Source organism: Hydractinia symbiolongicarpus, chromosome 5, assembly GCF_029227915.1.
Source record: "Hydractinia symbiolongicarpus strain clone_291-10 chromosome 5, HSymV2.1, whole genome shotgun sequence".
Lineage (NCBI taxonomy): Eukaryota > Metazoa > Cnidaria > Hydrozoa > Anthoathecata > Hydractiniidae > Hydractinia > Hydractinia symbiolongicarpus.
Window position 1 is genome coordinate 21,036,306 of NC_079879.1, and position 24,156 is coordinate 21,060,461.

The 24,156-nt window shown below is 33.1% G+C and overlaps 3 protein-coding genes across 3 annotated transcripts in view; 2 read left to right on the forward strand and 1 right to left on the reverse strand.

Moving 5' to 3' along the window:
- LOC130645282 (blastula protease 10-like) overlaps window positions 1-13,682 on the reverse strand; it is a 34,780-nt gene extending 21,098 nt beyond the window's left edge. Inside the window, exons 1-2 of the mRNA XM_057451222.1 lie at window positions 13,552-13,682; window positions 8,507-8,679 (exon numbers count right to left, since the gene is read on the reverse strand). The gene's annotated coding sequence lies outside the window, so the exon portion shown is untranslated. The remainder of the gene's footprint in view (window positions 1-8,506; window positions 8,680-13,551) is intronic.
- A 357-nt stretch (window positions 13,683-14,039) lies between these two features.
- On the forward strand, window positions 14,040-15,817 carry LOC130645288 (neuropeptide receptor npr-1-like). The gene is made up of 2 exons (XM_057451233.1): window positions 14,040-14,721; window positions 14,878-15,817. The coding sequence occupies exons 1-2, from the start codon at window positions 14,339-14,341 to the stop codon at window positions 15,554-15,556; spliced, it is 1,062 nt and encodes a 353-aa protein (XP_057307216.1). The 5' UTR covers window positions 14,040-14,338; the 3' UTR covers window positions 15,557-15,817.
- Window positions 15,818-19,214: 3,397 nt separating this feature from the next.
- On the forward strand, window positions 19,215-23,341 carry LOC130645290 (neuropeptide Y receptor type 2-like). The gene is made up of 3 exons (XM_057451236.1): window positions 19,215-20,067; window positions 21,206-21,711; window positions 22,360-23,341. Exons 2-3 carry the CDS (start codon window positions 21,362-21,364, stop codon window positions 23,000-23,002), a joined length of 993 nt encoding a protein of 330 aa, XP_057307219.1. The 5' UTR covers window positions 19,215-20,067; window positions 21,206-21,361; the 3' UTR covers window positions 23,003-23,341.
- Window positions 23,342-24,156: the final 815 nt, after the last annotated feature.

Consider the following 24,156-nt stretch of genomic DNA (forward strand, 5'->3'; position numbering starts at 1 on the left):
TTACTTGTACGTTTACTGTCGTTATATAAAAACTCAGGTCAAAACTCAAGACGTCAAACATAAAGTCAAAAATAATTTTAAAAAACCTTGCAGGACCTTCGCGTGTCAAATACATCGATCCCAAAAAACAAATATGAACAAATAAAAAAACTTTCTTTTTACGATCGGTAAAGTTAATTGTGGAGTAAACTGATTTTCCAAAAGAGCGCTCCATCACTGTTGCACCGCGAAGGCATTTTCGATTGAGTTTTGGACAGGAGGGATAAAATTAAGCCGGTTTTTTTTACTACTTCTAATATATTTTCGCTAGCTGCTTATTCGTAATGAATTCAATTCTAAAGTTGAAGTCTTATAACTCGAACCATCTATGGATCTCAATTTTTTTACGATTGCATGAGTTTTCGAACTATTCAAGTTTTATCGACCAAATTTTGAAAAAAAATAAGTAAAGCGTGTTTAACACGATGGTAACGGGCTATTAGTAAGGATACGATGTATTTTTTTAAGAATCATCTAACAATTAATTGTGCATAGAATAACTGTTTTAGAATAATCAGTAATTAGAAGATTGCTTTATTTAGACAAATCTTACTTCGAATACGAAAAACATTCGAATCTTAGGATCTAAATTGGAAAAAAAAACTCAACCTCACAATATTTGTGTATTGTTGGAGTTTAAATTTACGGAGTTTTTCAAAGAATCTGTTTGGTTTAAATGACTTTTCGAATTATAGGAGTTCGAATTACATGAGTTCAACTGCATTTTAATATTTAAGTACTCATACGTATTGTCTGCCATCCTAGTAACATTTAGTGATTAAAATCTTGGAACAAAACAGAACGAATCTTACAAGTACCATTCGTTGTCATCACAAAATAATAAGTAGGTTTTCATAGCAGTACAGAACCCAGTTTCGCCTCTAAATGATAACACACCATGGATTTTACACTTTTCTCTGACAATACCTCGAGATTATCTCTCATAGTAATAGACGACAAGGTGGAGGAATGGTTTGTAGCTATGACTTTTGGACCACGCTATTTTTAACGACGAAACCATTGTTTTTATTATTTAATATGATATAAACATATCAATATTATAAAAACACAAAGGTTGTTCAAAATTCATGTATTTCATTTCTTGAACAAATTTTAGGGTTCTTTTTAAAGCTGTTATTCTACATATTTGGAGCGGCCAAATGACAGAAATTATCCAGGAATCTGATATTTTCTAATTCTAGAATAAAATGAAGAAGTCGAACTAAGAAGCTTCCAAGTAAGAAAGACATGGTTTAAAGTTTCTATTTTCTGACATATTTAATAGTATGATATCCATGCTTAACCAACTTTATAATAACAATTCACAAAGCGATGCATTCGTTGGACTTGAGTCGATTTTTTGACTAAGGCAATTAATTATTAAGCAGGCAGAAGCTAAACAAGAATCAAAAGACAAAAAAAGTTTTCAGCAAATGATTCCACAATGTGGCTTGCTTAGCTAGAGGTACACAGAAGCACTGTGCAGCTATTAATATTAATGACAAAATCATCAAAAACAAAAATTTGCTCTGATCTAGCTAAAATTGTTGAATGGATTTGTTGGTGTGAGTTCGATAGTACAGTGTCCACTACTCAAAGACTGGAAGGTAGTTAAATAAACAGAATTTTGATTTTTTTTAAATTTTTTAAAAGGGAAAAAAGGAAATGTAGTCCTCAGTAAGTCTCTCCTCACTGGGAATATGCATTGCAAAGACTAGACAAAAAAACAAACTATCTGAAAACTAAGCTTTGAGATTCTGCTTGAGCGTGCAAGAATAGTTTTAACTCAAAAAAGCATTAATTGACAATCTAAAAGTTGAAGACTAAAAATGGAGAAAAAAACTTCTTAGCGCTTTGCTAATATTTATTTACACATTGATATTGTGACCAGATGTGAGACATTGGAAGAGTACAAGAAAACACACAATTGCGAAATCAGTCAGTGCTGATTTAGTGTAGGCTACAAACTCTGTTAAAAAATGGCTAAATAAACATTTAATGCGTTGGTTAGCAGTTGAGAACCTCGCACATAGAAGAAAAATTTTTGACATTATGTCATCACACTGTGCAAGACATAGAAACAGAGTTGGCGTTAAAGCAACTAAATCAAAAATGTTACCGCACAGAAAATGGTAAATGGAGATATCCTTGGTTATTGGCGGTATTTCATCATAGGAGATATTTCATCACAGAAAAAGAACAGTAATTAATTAAAATATTTTTTGACACCAATTCCATTTTGCTGAGCCACATTGACGGTAGTTGTTAAACCTGCCCATAATAGATCCACTGAAATATTTTGAATCACATGTTGCGGCTCAACCGCCAATACATTTCGATGTTAGCATAACTGAGGCTATATTCTTTGCATTTGCATAGTGACCTATATCTTCTTGCACGTATTATGGCTGGCAGCGACTCAACAACTCACTTGTTGTCAAAAAAATAGATTTCATCATCTATAAACAACTTGATGTTAGGGTGCAAAATAATCACACAACGCTTCATTGATGAAAATGCATTAGAAAACTTAGAATGGAGTTATATATATCTCTCCTTTTGTATCATGCTGTAATTGGATCGACTACACCTCGTCTTTCTATAAAAATGGAAAATCAAGCCCTTGGAGCTGCTGGGAAAAAAAAAAGGAAGCACAAAACACATTTAAAGTCGTTTGAAAAGTTGTTAAACGTTGTTATGTGCAACGTATGGGGAAAAGTTATAAATCTTAATAATGCGAGAGTTTAAATAAAATACAGAATAAAGAACGAAAATGAAAATGTTATTATTAGCAAAGAAACCTGATGAAAGCATACTGCCACTTGTCAAATGAGTTCGCGAAACAAGCTCAACGGGTTGCGATTGATTGCAAGATGTTGTACTTTTCCCCTCTTTTGATTTTTTCCACTAGGCGTACCGAAAGAATGTGGCTGGAAGACAGCCGATGAAAAAATACTAAATATTACAGCACAAAGGAGATGCAACGCTATCCATAATTGACGTGGTATGTGAAGACAAAGATCTGTTGCTTGATGTTTAAACCTTTTACACGATGCCAAATGCTTTTATACACGTATCAACACTATTTGCATATTAAGACGGAGAATTGCTGAGAAGTGATGAAAAGAACGAATTTAACAGTGACGAGAATACATAAATCCTGCGATCACCATTTGTGAATAGAGTTGAAATATCTTATTATGTTCTATTTTGATAGTTTTCGGTACGTATGAATATATGAGCTGTCCTGTTTTGTTTTATTTTGGTAACCTTATTGTTTTCAACCAACAAATTTTATAAGCGACATACTTCAATTCAAGGATATAGCCTTTAAGGTAAAACAAAGGTAAATCTAAGACCAAATGAGGACTGACCATAGATTCCCCTTTCATTTTATTAAGTTATGTTGTTTTTTAGTTTTACATATCGTAAACTACATTCTCTAATTTCGGCTATTTTCAGGTGGTATGACCAGTCCAACCCTCCAATGTCTTTTTTAAGTTTTTTCATTTTTTTTGCTGTAAGCCATATGACAATTTTATTTAAGTACGGGAGTCCATTCCCTCAAATAAAGCTCAGCTGACCAGTTCTTTTCACTTTTAAATGCCGACATCAATGTCTTAATATGTACACCCTCACAACTTTGGAAGAAAATGATATACAACAATTCGTCATGAGACTCTGAAGTTGATTAATTTCAAGTGCTTTTCGTGTGCCATATATATATTAATTTGTGCATAATTTACGATAAATAGGTTACATTTCGGTTTTGTGAAAAATTACTTTGCTTTTAATAAACCATTATTAGGCCGTTTTGGTCCTTGCTTACATTGTATCTCATATTTTTGCCTTGATTATTTGCCTTTTTGAAGTCGCATTTGCGTTATTAAAAAGAACTTTCTGTTTTATCTTTCATATTATACGCTCGGTAAGTCATCACAACTGTGTCAACATGGCATACATCAAGAAATCGAAGTACTCCACGTTCCAAAATCTGGATGGCTTAGGGCAGAAGCGCGGCGATGAAAGTTTTTGCACAAGACATTTTTACTGCCTAAACCAAACATAGTAAGACTGATAAAGCAGTTACCTTTACATCTTCTTTTATTAGAAGCTTTTTGACTGGGCTTTTCATTTAATAAGGTTAAAGAATTTTCGCTTGATTTTCCATACGTGAACATAAAAGTGACGAGAATGTCTTTATTAAGAAATGTATAATAATAAGCGTGGGTAAAATATGACAAATGTTCTCCACTACATCCTGAGTATGATGCAATGGACCAAGATAAGATGAATCATCTGTAATTAGTACCAGTTTATCTGACACACCTTAGTATTAATAGACAACCATAGTAATAAGAAAAAAAGATAGTCGGGACAGAAGCAATTGATTATTGTTATCATTTTGTTGCGGTCTTTAAACTCAGGCATATTCTCAAAGAAGCATGTAATTCTAAAATGGCAGTTTTTCCCACACTTTTGTAGAAGAACATCAACATAAAAACAAAATAATTCTTCGCTTGTGTTGTTTATTCTTGCCTGGTACTTAGTGTTTCCTTTACGGTTGTCCAGTTTTTACGTCGCAGGGGAACTAAGCTTTATTTTTACTCACAATTCTAGCTAGAAAAAGGGATTTTGACGAGAATTGAAGGTATAAACTCATTTCTATTATAACTAAAGATGGTGTAATCAATAATTGTGATGATGTTTCTTTAAACCGTGCATGCACCTTATGCACCTTCACATAACACAAGTTAAGCATTTCTATCCCAAAGTGATGTTACGTACCGTACATGAGACATCATGACTGAAGAAAAACTATATATTTATTTTATGTCTTACCCTCCGCATTTTATCTAAACTGCCCACAACGTTATGTGATTGATCAACATGGGCTATGTGGGTTAATGCTCACTTTTTAACATGGGACCGCACATTTAAGCTTTTGTAAAATGATTTGAACTGTGAATGCATTCAGTTAAAAATGTCACTAATAAATATATCTCTTTTACACCTTTTTAGTCGTGAATAAACTATTTGATGCTTAAGCTTTATGTGAATCAATATTTCAAGCGTTACAAACATAATAGTTACTCCGATGCCATTAACACTATCACATATCGCAGAATTTTTTGTCTTCATTAATGTTTGTAACTCACTGAAATCTATCACAAGGGGACAATTATTTATAAAGCCCTACCTATATATCGACAATACAATTTGCACCTCCAAATTTTTTTGGACACATAGTTGGTAACTGCCAATGATAACCCTATACTTACAATAATGTTCAAGGTGTTTAGTAATCTTTTTTCAGTATTATGTTTTTTACTTTTGTCCAGAGCGACTTAATCTTTTTTTTTCTGAAAATAATATGATGCTTCTTAATTTTACCTATAAACCAAAAATTTGAATTATCATTTTGCCATCAATATGTCTACCAAAGTTAGTTGTTGATTCACGAAATGATGTTTTAACTTGGTGAAAAATTAGAACATCTTTATCAGAAACTTAACCCGCAGATTGCTTATTAGCTAAAAGTATATTTAAACTTTGAAGACCCAACGCACTGTGTAGCTTTCAAACGTCTCAGTCGTCTGTACATGGTGGAAAAACATGATGGTTTACGGAATTTCACTGAATGTCCTCTTACAATAAACCTCGCATTTAACAACCAAGCAAAATTTAACTTTTTCGAAGTAAATTTGTAAAGAAGATGTGATTTAATGTACTAGCTACATTCAAGAATATTTTGCTTTAGTAATAACAAAGTATCATTATAATCTTAATCCCCAAACTGCGCCGGCCATTATGTTCAACTATTGATGTATTTACCTTAAGGAATAAATTTTTCTCGAAAAAACGTCTTCATAGAAGAAATCTTCGCGAATCAAGGGTCCGGAACTTGCGAATTTCGCGGAAGAAATTTTAGCGAGTTAAAACTTAAGGGCATATTTCGCAAAATCGTTTTTGCGAATTGAAAATGCAAGAAAATTCTCGGAACAGCAAATCTGAAAATTAGAGGACATTTTTTTATACAGATGTAGGTCTTTTCGTTTTCAAAATTCGGTCAAGAAGCTATTCTATTGTCATTGGTAATTTTCGCGAATTAGGAACTATTTTTAAATTTAATGTCGCCATCATTTACAAAACGCTTCTTTTACTTATTTTGCCAAAGTTGTTTTTTCTTTACTTTACGTTGAATTCATTCACAGAAAAAAAATTTCTGTTCATTTAAAAGTAAACGCCCATAGCAAAATAAATTTCAACAAAGCGCCATTAAACAACGCACTTTAAATTAACGCCCAAGTCTCTCTGATAAATTGACAAGGCAAATCATTATTTTTCAAAAGATTCAACACAATTATATCACCAAATGGAAAAAATCATTTATCTTTGGCTATTTGCAGTTAAATTGTCACACCACACACAGATGTCGGAAGTTATTTAAAATACGTGTGACATGTTACCTTCGCGGCAAAAGTTAAATTATTTTTTTTTTGCGGGAATTTGTCAAACTTTGCACCACAAACCCGCAAGTCCATTGCAAATGTCTTGGTTCAGTAAAATTTTAGATGAAAAAGATTTTGGCCATGGGCCAATTCTTAATCGCAACTCCGGGTTAAGAAACTGGCATTCTGTCAAGCACAAACCACGTGGAAATTAACTGAATGTTTGTTGGTTAACACTTCCTTATTTTATTGACTGACAGACGCCAAATAAAATTTATTTAATTTTTATTGTTTTCCATTCAATTCAATCACGTAGTTGCTAATTAACGAAGGAAATTCTTCTCTTTGATTTTGACAAGTAGGTGCGTTTCCAATTAATTAATTATGTTTGTGGTGAAGTCTTTTTTACTTGTACTTACACGTAACTTTAATGTTAGCTGTTATCGATGTTAAGAAGATGATCAAGCTTGTGACGACAAAATTAGAATTTCAAATTAATAAAGATAACACTACAGGAGTTCGGCGACTTCCTGTTAAACCGAAGTATCAATCTTAGGAAGTTAAAATTATATAATGTAATGGATAAAGCGACTTTATTTTCCTCTTTTCCAAAATATGGTTAACGCCTGGCAGTTTTAAGTTTAAAATATACGGCCCGGTAAAATAGTCTAAAGTCTATAAATACATGATTAATGTTGCATATAAAATAACACCAATTATTAAAGTTCTCCGTTTTCCCGTGTTTATTAGTCGGGGTCTTCTTGAACCAAAGCATTGTAAATACTTATTAATTGAAAAAACTGATTAACGCTTTTAAAAAGAAAGGTGACATCGTATAGTAAACATAGCAATTTCATGTGATTTTGTAATTTTGAAAAAACATTTTACATTTTTTTGTGGAATCTACAATTACTTAGGAAGTGAGCGCCTACTACATTTTAAGGAACAACAGTGACTTTAAAATCTTTTTAGAGGTATTAATTACCTTGTTAATCATTCTAGTCGATCAATTTTTCTAGAAAATAGTCATCTTTTAACTTTGTCATTTAAATAAAATATTTCGTTCATATATATGACATCATTTTTAATCGCAATGACATCGTTAAAATTATTTTTTTAAATTTTGCTATCCAGTCATAAAGAAAGAAACAATGCGGTAGAATCGGTAATGCTTAATAAATTCACGTTTATTGTACAACTGGGAAAATGGCCTGTATCAGACATGTGTGACGTCATTTCTGATCTCTTTGACGTCAGAAAATTTACTTTTACCTGAAATCTAATTGTATTAAGACATTCGACAAGTGTCACAAATCTTATTATGTAACAAAACAGTTCTTAAACTATGGCTCCAGATATTCTATCCCCCCCCCCCCCCTTCCTCCCCGGTGCTTCACACTAGACCAAAGAGGTCGGTCTTGAAGGTGTGGTTACCACCAAATTGCTAAAAAAAAAATTAAATTTGATGAAAGTTAAGTATTTGAAAATTAGTTTCAAGAGATCTAGCAATGAATTTATTTATGACTTATTATATCCTTTGTAGATACAAAACAAACAATTGGAAATAGATGGCAAATATATGTATGTATGGTAAGTATTCGTACACATTTGCATAAAAATTTCATAGTAGTATTTCCCTTTTATCCGGTTTTCAACTAGACGGATTATTCTACCATTGTATATGTGCGTTATTTGTGTCAAAAGACTAACTAAATTTTTTACACTTTTATCGTTGCTTGGCTTGCTTTTTTTTTGTACTATGCAATTTTTGTAAAAATAACCCAATTTTCAGGATATTTGGTCACAAATTATTGAGATGTAAAAAAAGCAACTTCCTGTTACCTATACATTATCTCTACCATCTGGATTGTAATCGAAAATATTTTCAATTTAAGCTAAAAATGGTATTATGTCAACAAGTTCAACAATTTTATATCATCTCCAACACACATTTAACAATGTGTGTTGGCATCATCTCCAACATAATTTTGTGTGCGATGCCTTCTCCAACATACCTATAGTTTCTCGGTTACATCTCCAACACATCCAGTGTGCAGACATCATCCTCAACTCCAGTGTGCAAATGCCATCTCCAACATACCTTCAGTTACTTGACATTATCTCCAAAATACATCCGGTTTGCCGACATCCGGGGTGTCACTTGTGGCTCCTAAATCTATTTGCTGGCCTATATTACAAAAAAGGAAGAAGATTATAACAAAAATATTTTTTTTAAAATTAAAACAGCACGCAAACAGGATCCATATTTTAATGCACGCCGAATTTAGTTCACAAAATAATCTGCTTAAGAAAACAAAACCTCACAATGAAGGGTTAAGCATCTTTACAAAGCGAAAAAAGATTTTATACGATTCTGTATATTTTATCAAATAAACAAATTAGTTGATGAATTCTCTTAAACTAAAAATGCGTTGTTTTTATTTCAATTTTTTAAACAGAATCGATTTTCCAGTTTCTTAATGTTGATACGAAACATTGAATGGCTTCTTTAGGAGGAGACAAACATTCGCAGCTTTGACACTCGTCCCAAGTGTAATCTGGACATCTTAAAAAGGTAAATACAAAGCAAATACTTGGATGTTTTTCTTGAATTCGTCAACCCAAACTCGTTTTCTTTTATTCCCATATATATAGTCGATCGAAGCCCGTTGAATTTTAAATATTGCTGATGGACTTAATTATTATATGAGGTTTATGTTGCTTGTAGGGAGTTTGGAATATTGTAAGTTCAATATAAAATAAAGAATACTTGTTTTATATTACTTTTATTATGGATAACCATCCAATTACCGGATGACCAAGTTATGCTGGAAATTTCATGTTTTTGGCGTACTACCAACGGAATTAACTGGTAAAACAAGACTGACTGGTGGCCTTGCGGTAGAGCGTTTGCCTCCAGTGCGAAAGGTCTTGGCTTCAAACCCCGGCTGAGTCATGCCAGAGATTATAAAAATGTGAATTAATCCTTTCTGATTAGCGTTCAGCGTAAGAATGGGATTGATATCTCAGGCGGTTGTCCAGTGGAAAACTGATGCAATTGCACGCCTTCTGTAGCTCAAATAGGAGTTTTATGCACTAGAACCCCCTTCGCACGACCCTCATTTATAACCCTAACAGTTCTTAGGAACTGAAGAGGTTATCCCTGGTAAATAATAATAATAACAATAAGAACTTTATAGCGATTTAAGAGCGGCTTCAGGTGTATGGGACCTAAACATTTGGCAGAAAGGTGTCTACTAACTAAATATAAAAGACACCAAGTATCATAGCCATTCAATATAGCAAAAAAAGAGTTGATAAAATGCAAGCAGGGGGTAAATGAAGTGGGCAGAATCCGAAAAAAGTTAAGCTTTGATAAAAAAAGTTAGAAGCTATGTAAGAAGTAGGTGTTCCACCTCTTACAGCTCTCACAGCTCTCATAGCTTTCGCAGCAAGATTATTAACTCACTAGCAAATCACATGTTAACAAAAATTCTAGGTTAAAAAACGCGTTTAAAATGTGCTCTTGAAAATTAGAGTTTTAATTCCTTTTTGTCGTTGCTCCAACTCCATGAGAAAATAATCTACAGCCCTTGTTTGACCGTAGCAGTGTGCCCAATGTGCAAGGACCGCGCCTTATGCAGAATTTTTTACTTGTAGTCACTTCCAAGAAGAAAGAACTTGGGGCAGCCTACCTGCTGCGCAGTAATATCAGACAACGTGTATTCAAGATGTCCAAAATTTTTCTGATAAGTAAAGTTTTCCTGATCAAAATTGAAGAAATCTTCATATATTTCATAAGCAAGAATGAACAATCACTTATAACCTAGAAAAATGAAAAAAAGCTTCCTGCGACCGCGCGAAAAGTTGAAGCCATGAGGCTAACCTAATTTTAAAGGGCTCTGTGTCCTATATGAACAAAGCTGGTTTTAATTTAAATAGGGTTAAAAAGACTTGGCGGATGTCGAAAGGTATACAAAAAACTTCTGATATAAGCCCTTTTATGGTAAAAAAATACTTTTAAAATTCTTCAAAACTTCCTGTCTCTATAAATAGTTTTTGTATACTTTTGGACAAAAAATTAATTTTTTTGTTTTAGAAACAGAAAAACAACACAACTCAAAGTCAAAGTTTACAACTAAATGTGAAAATCTGGCCCGCAATTTTAACCCATTTTTTATATCTCTTTCACTTTTCGTGAGAAGTATACTTGACAAACACGTGCTTAATGTACTTACAAGAGGCCCTGTTGCATGTCCGTGAATAAAACATTATCACGAATCAATTCAGCTCAGCATCAGAAGAGTTCATTTCACTTATTAATAGACACAATAAATGGCAAAATGGCTGGCCAAAATCCAAATAATCCAGGTAGTGTCCACCAAGCAAACTGCTTTTTCTTTTATAAGAACATCACGCTGGGGTTTTAGGCTTATAGCAATAGATCTTTTGTGCAGAACAATAGAAAAATAAGAATATAGACTAGTTAGTTGGAGTTTTGGTATTCTTATAAAAAAATGTGTGTTGAAAAAGATAAAGGAATGCCTAAAACGGAATACCACAATGTATTTTTATCTAAAGTTTATGGTCCACTAATATACATAATAGTTTTTGGAGAGTTATTAATTACTATAAGAACACTAGATTTTTCATGGCGGGAACCGGATATATTCAAAATGTGAGTTCTTAAAATCGAGTTCAATCAATATTCCGGACCAGAATTGGATCCGGGAATTTTTGTGTTCATTGAAAAGAAGTGTTTCACACTTTGAAAGAGAAGTGAAAGAGAAGTGAAAGAGAAGGTTTCGGATGGCCATCGTACTTTCCTAAAGTGTGAAGATTTCTTAGCAACAATATGCTAAATACTATTTTAATTGAAAAGAATGCGTCCATAATGTGCCCAAGACATAAAAACATACATCTTAAAAACATTTTTTTGTTACTTCCAAAGAAAATAGTTTATAGCTTTTGTTCTTTTAAGTGAACAAAATCCAAGTAGACAGTTTTCACAGAAATTTTAAAGACATGCGCAGTGACAATTTATATTGTGTTTAAACGTTTTGCAAAAAAAATGAGAGAATTTAAAATTACTGTTGGCATAGTTGTCGACAATATTTTATCAAAATGCGTCCTAACCTAATACTGTACTGCGTTTCTGTTTACATAATTTAATTTTCTTTTACTTTTATTCTGTCTCGCCCAAACTTTAATTATTTCAAGTTTTATTTCGACAAATACACAAACATGTTTTCCTGTGACATGAGTTTGCTCACTGTTAAGGCACAAGTGAAAATCAACAAGCAAAATATTTAGAGATGCTTAAATCTTTTTTCACAGGCGCTAATGCACTAATAATAAGGCGCTAATAATCCATGTTTTAGTTTTCTTTTTTATAAGCAAAAGGGATTGTATTTCTAAAAGATTTTAGCTCTCCACCATTTGCAATTTTGTTGTTGTTACTCTCATTTGCCCCTATATATTGTCTTTTGCGACCTCAAAATGGTTAGTACTTTTTTATAAGATACAAGAAATTTGATTTTATTCAGAGGTGTTCTTGTTGCTTTCACAGGCCAAAATTGTTATCATTTTACTTATTATTTCTGTATTTTACAGAATATGTTAGCAATTATAATGACAATCTAACGTAAAATTGTTTCCTTGTTTATTATTGTTTTTCATGAAAGAAAAAGGAAACCAATAATCAATTTCATTCTGTATATTGTTACTTGCAAAACAAATAATGTTGTGAATAACACAAAAACATTGTTAGCAACAAAAACCTACACTTGCAACACAAGTGAACATTTTTAGGCAACACAGTAATTAACATAAGTTTGTAAATATCGCCTGAAAAATTAGTTGCGTCCCCGTGGCTTAATCGTAGCCATTTAACATTAATGCTGCAACATTTGACCATTTTTTAAACATTCTTTGTGAAAACAACATAAACAAACGTGGCTTCCAAAAATAAAAAAGCTTGACGTTGCAGAAAAAGAATAGCTGTTTGAATTAGATGGCGTAAACGCCCCTGTTAAACTCGTCTCCTACGTCATGGTTTAACGCCATCTTTTCAAATCTCCGAATAAGGCTTTGGCGCCACTGATAAATTTTGCTGCAAAAATCTTACAACAAAATTTTGCGGCATGCGCCTAAATATGTGGATTGTAGCCTCATAGCTGCAGAATGTATTTTGATTTTCTGTTGCGAGAATATAGCTTATTTCCTTTTACAAAATAATAAAAAACAGTAAAAACGTTCTGTTTCGTAAAGTCCGCTTTTCAATAAAGCGTTTCGACGTTTAAGATCTCTTTAATTGAAAACGTCCTTAAGGTAAATCATAACATTGTCAAAACGCACTGTATATTCTATCTTTCACGAAGATGATTTTTCAAAATGCTCGACAAATTGTGATGTAATTTACAGGTTAAGGCAAAATTTTGGGGGAAAAAAATTAATAACATTGATACTGATAAGTTTCGTTGCAAGTTGCAAACTTTTAAATTTGAATTTTTCATTACCATTCTACGTTAGACTTCCTCTTTCCTCTTTGTTACACAATGTCTCGACAGTAAACAGTAGCGTAAAATTTGACGCCATATAGTGTAACATTTTGGTGAGTTAACAGTATTTTTAGAAAGTCCGAACTTCATACTATCCTGACACCAATACTAGAAGATTGTCATGCACTATCATGTTGCCGTTATTCGCTCATGAATCATACTAATAATGCGTTTCGAGGGGAAAGGGGGAAAAGAAGTAATGTTTATTTGGGTTTATTTAATTTGTTGGGGCTCCTACAGGTCTGTCTAAAGAAGCGTATCGCAGAAGGAACAAGCGTTTAGGAAATAAGCAACACCAAGTGAATATAATTAAAAGGTTACGAGCCACCAAAAAATAATCTTTAGTTTTTTTTTGTTGTTTTTTTCGTTACATCGCTCTAAGTAACTATGAAACTGCTGAGGTAAACAACTCCGTTTTCGAGATTGTGCTGTGTTCTGAAATACAAATTTAGATACAAACTTTTTTCTTTTGTTTGTGAAAAAGTATAATTTTTATTTACCTTTTTTGTCTCCACCTTTTTGAATATTTCAGCCTTCACATAGAGTACATTATGAAAGAAACAGTACGTGTAATATAATTAGATTTTTGAAAATTTTCCGTAAACAGTAAATTCTGTATAAGAAAATGCATGCTTGGGAGGCGTCAGTTAAAAAAAAATCGGTTGTATGTTTTAATTTAAAAAACTGCAAATCTTTTATTTTCTTTATCAATTAATGTAATTATATAAATTGTATATGTAGGTAATTTTTTATGGAATTAATCAACTTATATAACTTATATGAACGACTAGCATTATTATTACATTGTGTTTTAGAAAGACACTTTCTATTCTCTTTGTTCACTGTTCTTTCAATTACTATTTCAGGTACTTTAGATGTTTACCAATTTAATGAATAACATTGATTATTTTTAACAGTAGTAATATAATGGAAACTAGCTAACAAAATATATCTAAATCAACTTATTTCATCAGAAATAAAATCACACAATGCAATGTTGGGTTTGTTTCTTACCCTTTTGAAACTATGGAACAACAGCGTGTTCACCTGTCTTTCTTTACAATGTTTTTATTTTTATGTTTTTAAAAGTTATCATTCTTTCTTTGTTTTTTGATACAATAATTCAGACGTTTTTTTAGAAGGTTATTTTGTATGTACTCTCTAAGCAGACACATCTGCCACTCATCCAACACGATATATATCTTGTCACCTTAGCTCCTTGAAGTAACTATCAACGTGGCAAACACAACAGTGGGAACCTTTTTGAAGATAAAAACAACCCTGACCATGACTTCAATACCAAATACAACAACCGCAACACCAAACGTAGGAGAGTATGAAGATCCTACAATACCACCTTTTCCAGCAAAAGTGACTATGATCATAGCATACTGCTTCATATTTCTTCTTGGAACTATTGGAAATGCTACAGTCGTTTACATTGTTGCAAAAAGTCCACGCAAGAGGACCATGTCAGATACACTGCTGCTGTCACTGTCTGTAATTGATCTCCTCGGCTCCATTAATGTACCGTTTATTATGATTTACGATCTACTTTACACACAATGGTATTTTGGCTCAGTTTTATGCAAGATTATACCTTCCATGAACACGTTCACGTTATGCGGTTCTGCGTGGTCATTGGCATTCATAGCATTGGATCGGTTAAGGTAAGGTTAAAATAAGGTTACGCAGCACTTTTCTCAGTGTTCTCTTTCAGCTAATAGTTGTAGTATTTTTTTTTTAAACTCAGCTTACGCATGTTATACAGAACGTTACCTGAACATACAAAAATGGAGCTTATTTTTTTCCTTTTTAACTTTTAGAATTATTCTCTTTCCATTCAACGCAAGAGTTTCGCCAACCAAGAAGGTTGCTACAGTCATATTAATATGGCTGATAGCCATCGTTATAACATTTCCATACGCAAATAACCACGTTGCTGATGAAACTGGGTGTTGGGCTCGCTATGATTCTCTCAACAATCAGTACGTTTATGTGGCCATCTTTTGCATCGTAACCTGTGTTATTCCAACGATAATAATGACAATCTCGTATGTAATATCAACTTTAAAAATGAAAAAAACAGTCAAAGTACAAACAACCAGAAAAGCATCTGTAGTACGAAAAGAACAAAGTCAAAGACTTACCAAAATGTTCGCTTTAATTGTTGGTGTCTTCGTTATATTAACAACGCCATATCTTATATTCCTTTTTACCTTTATGTATTACGCCACATATCGTTTGGAAACGTTTATGGAACATAGGGTGTTACTTTCTGCATTAAACTACGCCCTGTTCACTTTCGCAGCTTTTAACTCTTGCGTGAATTGTGTTATCTATGCTAAGATGCACACTGGAGTTAAGACTTTTTACAGAACCATGCGAAGAAGTGTGAGGACAGCCTCTGTGATATCTTCACTTAGTCAAGACAACACCGCTGTAACACACGAAACTGCTGCAACAATAGATCGAGCACGAAAGAAGTCAATCATACCGATGTGAAACTTATGGAAAAAGATTGCAAACTAATATTTAAGTAGTATAACGAAGTATAAACAATGTGTATCTAATTAGCAACTCATTAAAGTGACTTCTGATCTATCAACTCAAGTAAATTCCAAGTAAATTTTATCCAATACAAGCTAATAGCCTGTTTAGATATATTTATGTTAAAAAGGAATATATAAAATTTTAAGGAAATATTTCACGAAATGAAAAAGTCAAATGTATATGTAAGAATAAAATGATTCTCAGTGCTTATTATGTTGTTGTTGTTTTTTGTTATTCTAATGGAGGCTAAGACATTTAAAGCCAGAAAAAGGTAAAAAAAGAAGAGGAAGGTGGCCGGCATCGAAACGCCAGGTTAAGGCACAAGTGACTGTGTGGCACAGCATTAAACGCGAGGCTGCTTAATAAGATCCGTAAACTGTGCCATAAATCCCGATAAAGCGCTTTAGTGCATGTATACAATCTGCCGTAAGTCGAGTGACACGCACACAGTATTTCAGGTAGAATATATTTTGCAAAAATATCATTCCCGCAACTATAGGTAAAATAAAAACATACTTGTCAACCTATTGTTATCCTGTCTTACCAAAACCAGTAGGCCGACATTTTTATTACTTTACGGAATAAGCCTGTAAAAGTTCCAAAATTAATTGTGGCACCGGGCTGAGCACTTAGTACAGGTAAACCATGTTGCCGGCCGTATAAGCATAATGCCCATCCAATAAAACTTTATCCTAACTTCTGTTTATATTAAAACACAAGAAACGGCCCGTTGTTACCCCGTCCAGCTAAACAAACTTTCATTGTCAGTTTAAATTAAAACAGATCCTAAAAATACAAAATATCGAAATTGTTGCCTTATCAATAAACTTTAGATTTTTGACAATCTAAAGTTTATTGATAAGGTAAAGTTTATATTATGTATATACAGCGAAAGGTGAAGGTAGCTAGCTCCTTAACGGCATTAAGCATAAGAGAGATTACTTGAAAATTTTGTTGCAGCCAACTGGTTAGCCAGAGGTACCTAGCTAACAGCAGATTTTAGATAGCCTAGCTGACTTTGGGATGCTCCTTCAAAATCTACGTTTGTGGCCAAAATTCTAAAATTATCGGTTTATGATTTGTACGTGGCTAAAAAACGTGACCTTAACATGTGAAGACAATAAAAGTTTTTAGAATACAAAAAGGTCAATTAGAGTCCAATAAACACTGAACACTTCCAAAATTATATTTTGTATTTCAAAAAAATAAGGCATCGTGGTTGATTACTACACGGTGGTAAGCAAAGCAAAGTCAGCATAATATGGGGTATATTTGGTATTTCTTGCAGACAAAAAAATTTTGTGTTGCATGACGCTTTTTTGGACGAACAGACAGAATACGGGTAATTTAAAAGAGACTAGTCGTCAACCTGTGGAAAATTTCACGGGATCGCCCGTCCTTTATAATTCGCATTTCGTGATTCCGTAATAGACAGACAAACAGACAAATGACGGCTATTATTATAGAGACTAGTTGTTGCCCGTTGAAAAATCCACGGGTTCGCCCGTCCTTTAAATTTACCCGTCGCAACAAAGTGGATAAAAATATATTGTATTTTATATTCGTGTTTCCGTAACATCATTTTCTAACTCTGCGGGGGTCTGCGCAGAGACAGACGGACGGCGGCTATTAATTAAGAGATATTGCTAAAAAGAAATATAGATATTTAGTTTTGAATCATAGCTAGTACTATGTTGTTATAATAACTATTGGATTTTGGATTTAGCGACCCATTTAAAATTTATTTTGTGGACGCCACCTCTCTAAATAAAGGAGATAACAGTTCCATCGCCCTTTTGATCTTCTAATTCTTTCATCCTAATAAAGGAACTTAATAGACAACCTCTCGAGAAGCGAGCCTTTTCTCCAGTCCTGTCTGAACATTTCGGTTTATTTTTTTTCTCAATTTATTGAGTTCATTTGAAAAAAAAATTACCAATAACTATATGAACATTTAGAGAAATAAGTATATAACTTTTCCATCCAGTTAGTTAACCTGCCATGCAATAATTTAGAACCGACTTTAACTACATATCTCTGTTCCTGGGTTAAGTTATACGTTGACTACCTTAAGGGAAGAAGGATTTGCGCAAGAAAAGCTTGTGAATTCATGGTCAAAAATATCGTAAATTGTGGAACTAAAGATTGCGAATTGGTGATACAATCATGAAATTGCGGAATTAAAGATACGAATGTCATATTGTGTCAAAAATTGTGGAATTTAAAATTGCGAATTGAAGCAATAATCTATTTGTTTTTTCCACAAATTCGCTTGATAATTTTATTTATCTCTTCTTTTAAACGCTCACACAAATGTGGAAAATTTTCTTTTGTTGTCTTGCAATTTGTGATGGGGAGACGGCTCATTCAAATAGTCTGTTTGAACTTACCCTGTGCAAAAGGCAAAAAGCTCACCGCCAGGAAAGAAAAAAAAAAGAAATTAAAAAGTAATGTTTATATGGATGAAGGAAAAAACAAAGTAAAATTAATAGAAACGTTTTTGATAATTTTCAAGATCACAGAAAGATCGAACTCGAAATGATAGGGGCATTTGATTACAATCTTAATAATATTCATCTCCATAGTTCTTTAACTATCTTTGAAGTCTCACTTTGGGCTCTCTCCATCGTGAATAAACGGAAGAGCGCCTGATAAACATTAATTATCATAATTAGTGGCCATAAGGTCTATTTCATTTTCATACTCGTCCCTTAAGCGGGAAAAAGATTTCTTCAGCAAGTGTCCATTTTAGACAGGTTTCACTGTGTATCGAAACTGTCGAGAGCAAGACCACTTTAGATACATAGGGTCATATTATAAACTTTATAACAGGGTGTGCTTGTCCTTTTTTTTGTTAACTCCGATGGATTTGCAGATTCAGTTGGCCAACTCCTCTTTTTTCTTACGCGCATTTTTTATTTGTTACGCAACTTTTTTTTGTTACACAATTTTTTTTGGTTTTTCAACATTTTTTCTCTCAGCATTTTTCTTCGGAATATTTTTTATTTGTTCCTATTCGCTTCTTTCGTCGAAGATGGCAGATATGGGCATTATAATCAACAATTTATATCAAAGTTGATTTAACGTACACAGAAAGCTCCTATAAACTTATTATTTTCATTACATATTTCTGCCCACTTTAAAACGCTGATTTCATAGGAAGGGTATAAAAAGACAGGCATTGAAAGGTTTGAGAATCAATGGGAGAGTACTTGAAAAGCTAATGAAGACAAACAATCATGCAATGAAACCAACATTGGACTTGGAGAATTCAGAGGGCATTGATATGTGATCCAGAATGGATTGAACTGAGGAAAGAAAAACAGATTGCACTGCCGCAGATATTTAGCATGTGGGCCAAATGGTGAATGACATACCAATGGCCATGCCAAACTAAAGCCCTTTTGCTTTAGAATCTATGGCTGCATCAATGGATGTTTGCACATGGTAATTTGACTCGATGTTGAACTAACAAACAAAACTCCAGAGGTTGTTGGAAATGTTCTCAATAAATTTTAACAAGAACTAATTTTCGCGAAATTGATTTCCGTAAATAATTAGTCCTTGAAAGTACTCACATGTAGCTGGCTGTTGCTTACAGGTTGCTTTGTTATTCAAAGCCTCGTATTACTTACAAAATTTGCTCTTATAAAAAAACATGCAGTAGCATTTTTGAAGTTTACAAGTACAGATTTTTCTCCATATTCACCATCAGGGTACCCTAAAAGTTTACTTTATGTTTACATTATTTTCATTCTCATTCGATTTTAACTAGCTGAAAGCTACTTCTATAGATTCATCCGACAATAAATACGGTAGTTTAAAAAGACTTTTTCTCTTGTGCCAAAAGCCTTCTTCTTTACAGTGTTTTGACAAAAGGGAAGAATTAACTTATTTTAGCACCAAGTGTTAAAAACAAATTAGTCGACAAAGGAAAAGGGGTCAATCTAAGAAGAAAGTAAGATATTAAAAACAGAATAATTTATTTAAAATAGAAAAAAATAGAAAGGTAGATCGTAGGTCGGGATGATTGAAAGAAGTACTGGACGAATATTTAGATAGAATTTGGAAGTCAAACAATTTGCCCTTAAAAGGCAGAAATGAAGTAAAAAAATTGTATGAATAAAAGAGGTGCTATTATTAATTGTTAACTAATTAATCCTTCTTTTTATTCAGCTTTCGAAAGTGTATATTAGAAAGTCTCAATATGTGTTTATTTGTTATTTGATTAGAAATACTTTCGGTACATATTTACTTTTTTAATTGTCATCATATTGCTTACACAGGAAGCCTGTTTCGTGTTAAAAAAATTCACTTTAAACAAGATGTATAAATTCTTTTTCATAATCACGACTTATTTACAAATGATTTTTGGGATACGAAATACTCATTTTTATTTGAAAGAAACTGCAGTCTAAGCGGTGAAAAATCGCTTCCTAGATGAAGTAAATGTATCTTTAAAGGTATGTTCATTTCTTTGTTTGTCTTTTTGTTAGTTTTTTTTGTTTTTGACCTGAAAATATTTTTATCTTAACATTTAAAAACATACAGAAAACAAATATTACAAAAATAAAAAGCTTTTAGAAAACAAAAAGGTCAAATACCGACCTTAAAACCTCAACGCTGAACACGCCCAGAATCAGCCATCGCGATTGGTTTATCACGCGAGAGTGGTAAAACAAAGTGGGTAAAGCAAATGTCGAATTTGTTAATTATATATTCGCCAATAATATCACTGTTCAAAATGACGTATTAAAATAATTATCAAGCAAACAACGTTTCGGATTTTTGCGTTTTCGTAGCACGACATTTTCTCACAACACCCAGAATACGGAAAGTATTGACATATAGATAATAAACGGCTTTTTCTGTTTATTATACTTTATTTTTAGATTTTTGCCTAAAATTACAGAGCTCGTTAAGACCATAAAACCTAAACTTTTATGCCGATTTCTCGTAAAATATATTTGTAAGAGGCTTCCCTTCCTTTTACGGCAAAAGCATATTTAGCTCCCTTTATAATTAAAGATGAAAGAATATTCACGAAATATATTCTCACTCTCTATATTTATATAAATATCGAAACAATCTTTTTATTATTATAATTCGATTTGTTAATTTCAATTGAAAGGCAGAAATATAATATTCAACAAAATTTACTTACATCTTAAAATTTGTTATTCTTCTCATCATAAATAAGTTAATTTCTTCTTAAAGGCGCGAAAAATTTGTTTAATGAAATAGACAACGCAATGTTAATTGTCTGTGACTTAGACCGTGCACGTATCTATAACAAAGAAACTGCATTGAGGGAATAATACAAAGTAATCACCAATGACGTTTGTGTAATAAATTTTAAAATTAAACTAGAATACGGTTATTATTAAAATAGAGACTATTTTTTTTTTTACTTTTTTTGCAGTAAATAATTTTTTTAGCATGATCTATGAAAACGTTATCGCGAAGAAACCGATAGGGCGGTAAAAATACGAATCCATATGAAGCCTTGAATTGTTTAAAAAGGCCTTCGAAATGTTAGGCCATTAAACCCTTGAGATTATTTTAATAAAATGGGACACTCAAACATATAATTTATTTTAGAAAGTCATTTTACAGAACCATCTGGAGCAAACTCCTGTTTCACAAAGATTCTTTTACACCTAGCAAGCACCTACAGAAATAAAGAGAAATAGCACTTCAAACACATGCGGTAAACGCAGTTGTCATTGACACTACATTGCGCCATACATTACAAATATGAACGATACTTCAATGACATACAATGCTAGAAGCAAATATACAGTTAAGATAACCATGATCATAGCATACTGCTTCATATTTTTTCTTGGAACTATTGGAAATGCTACAGTCGTCTACATTGTTGCAAAAAGTCCACGCAAGAGGACCATGTCAGATACACTGCTGCTGTCACTGTCTGTAATTGATCTTCTCGGCTCCATTAATGTACCGTTTATTATGATTTACGATCTACTTTACGCACAATGGTATCTTGGCTCAGTTTTATGCAAGATTATACCTTCCATGAACACGTTCACGTTATGCGGTTCTGCGTGGTCATTGGCATTCATAGCATTGGATCGGTTAAGGTAAGGTTAAAATAAGGTTACGCAGCACTTTTATCAGTGTTTCTTTTTCAGCTAATAGTTGTAGTGACTTTTCAGCAGTGCTTTAACTTAGCAAAACGGTTATAAATTAAAATGATTAACTTAAGCCATAAGCATTTTGATCATCATAAGCATCATGAAAATTTTTACCACGCGATCCAAGCGACGGTGAGTTGCCGCATAGAGAAATTGGGAGCTGATAGCAGTATAAATGTCGCAAAAAAACTAGATTTAATTTTTGGATCAAATTGTTTTATTAACAAATCTTGTTAGTAGCTTTGAAATTAGTTTTTTGAAACAAAGATACACATTGGTGGCGTACAACGGAATGTAGGTAATACAGAAGCATTTTAATTTGCTGGCCAATGTTTGGGTAAAATGGTAAATAATTATAGATAACAAAGAAATCAACAATTTTATGTCCCTAATTTTGTTTACTGTACCGCTTTTATTGGCCAGCCAAACATACAAATGGTCTAGGATACACAAAGTACTCAAAAGAAAACGCCGCTTGTGGAAGCGTGGCATGTAATAGAAAGTGACGTGCAATTTAATGACTGTAGGGACCTGTTTTAATAAATCATTCTGTTCCTGAAAATTCAAAGAAGGAAAATTATTTTTATCTTTTAGAATTATCATTTTTCCATTCAATGCAAGAGTTTCGCCAACCAAAAAAGTTGCTACAGTGATATTAATATGGTTAATAGCTATCGCGGTTACTTTTCCATACGCAAATAACCACGTTGCTGATGAAACTGGGTGCTGGGCTCGCTATGATTCTCTCAACAATCAGTACGTTTATGTGGCCATCTTTTGCATCGTAACCTGTGTTATTCCAACGATAATAATGACAGTTTCGTATGTAATATCCATTTTAAAATTGAAGGAAACGGTCAAAGTACAAACAACCAGAAAGGCATCTGCAGTACGAAAAGAACAAAGCCAAAGACTTACCAAAATGTTCGCTTTAATTGTTGCTGTCTTCGTTGTATTAACAACGCCATATTTGAACTTCCTCTTTATCTTTATGCATTACGCTACGCATCGCCCTAAAACGTTCATGGAACATAGGGTGTTATTTTATGCATTAAACTACGCCCTGTTCACATTTGCAGCTTTTAACTCTTGCGTAAACTGTGTAATTTATGCTAAGATGCAGAGTGGAGTAAGGGCTTTTTTGAATTGCTTGAGAGGACGAATAAGACGGAGAATTGTACAAGAAAAAACATCAATTTCGAGAAAAAGTAATATATGCATTGTCGGCAAACAGTAACGATGAAAACTTAGAGAATGGTGTTTTATCGGCGTGTTCAGCGTATGTTCTTGCATCAAATTGTCTCAGAGTCCACTTTTATTTGCCAATATTTGAAATCAGTTTGGAAAGAATGTATACTAAAAAAAATTGTAAAATATTTTTTTTGTCTTCTTGCAGTACTTTTTGTACACAAACAAAAGAGTTTTAATGTTTCCAAATGTTATCTGACTAAAATTTGGAGGAGATATTGCGATAAAATATATGTTTTTTAAGGACAAGGAGAGGGGACGAACAGCCACAGATACGCGGGTTGCGGATTGTAAATTTATTACAATTGTGAAAGATCAGATCTGAAATGTTCTGTAAAGTCTTTGTTGCTGTTCAGTTTCTTTAGTATTATTATTATTTCTTGCTTACCCAGGGTAAGCTCTTCAGTTCCTGATGATACTGTTCTGACTTAACTCCGAACACCGGTCCAACTTTTGACGCGGGACTTGCTCGTCTTTAGAAGGGACGACCCGTCAAAAGACGGGTCGGTGCGTTCGCAGTTGGGATGGCCTATATATTGCCGGGCCCGCATTCTATTTTGGGCAAATGTATGCAAATTCGTCTTAAGTTGGTACAGGCCCAGCTATTCACAGAGGAATCTCCCGCTTTTAAAAACAATGTCATCGAATGGGACAAACTCAACTGTATACAAAGGACTCTTGCAGTTTTAAAAATTGTGTTAGAAGATAGAAGAGGCTTAACTATTGACAAACAATTTCTATACTTTTAAAAGACTGTATCATAAGATGGGACAGGCCCAACTATTGACAAATGACCTTTGTGCTTTTAAAAACTGTACTAATTGTACCTAACAATTGACATTTTTAAAGACAGTCACAACATGGGTCTGAAGACTCCCAGACTAAAGTTAAACCTTGTGCCATAGTCAACACACTGTATCGAATTTGTAAAAAATTAAAGACAGGCCTGGACCCAACTGCGGACAAATGCAGTGTTTACAGGAGAAGACTAAAAAGAACAAAAAATGTATGGAGGAGGATAAATCATACAAATATAGCTAAAATAATGAGAAATACAAATAGCATTTCATAAATTCTGCTTTTCTTGAAAATTAAGCAAACACAGACATTAATTGACAAATTAATTTGATAAATGGGGATTAG

What these genes read in the sequence shown, in the direction of transcription:
- LOC130645288 (XM_057451233.1), top strand. Translation starts at nt 14,339, where the DNA reads ATGACTTCAATACCAAATACAACAACCGCAACACCAAACGTAGGAGAG. An exon ending in ATAGCATTGGATCGGTTAAG is followed by an intron (nt 14,722 to 14,877) that starts GTAAGGTTAAAA and finishes TTTAACTTTTAG; the next exon opens with AATTATTCTCTTTCCATTCA.
- LOC130645290 (XM_057451236.1), top strand. Translation starts at nt 21,362, where the DNA reads ATGAACGATACTTCAATGACATACAATGCTAGAAGCAAATATACAGTT. An exon ending in ATAGCATTGGATCGGTTAAG is followed by an intron (nt 21,712 to 22,359) that starts GTAAGGTTAAAA and finishes TTTATCTTTTAG; the next exon opens with AATTATCATTTTTCCATTCA.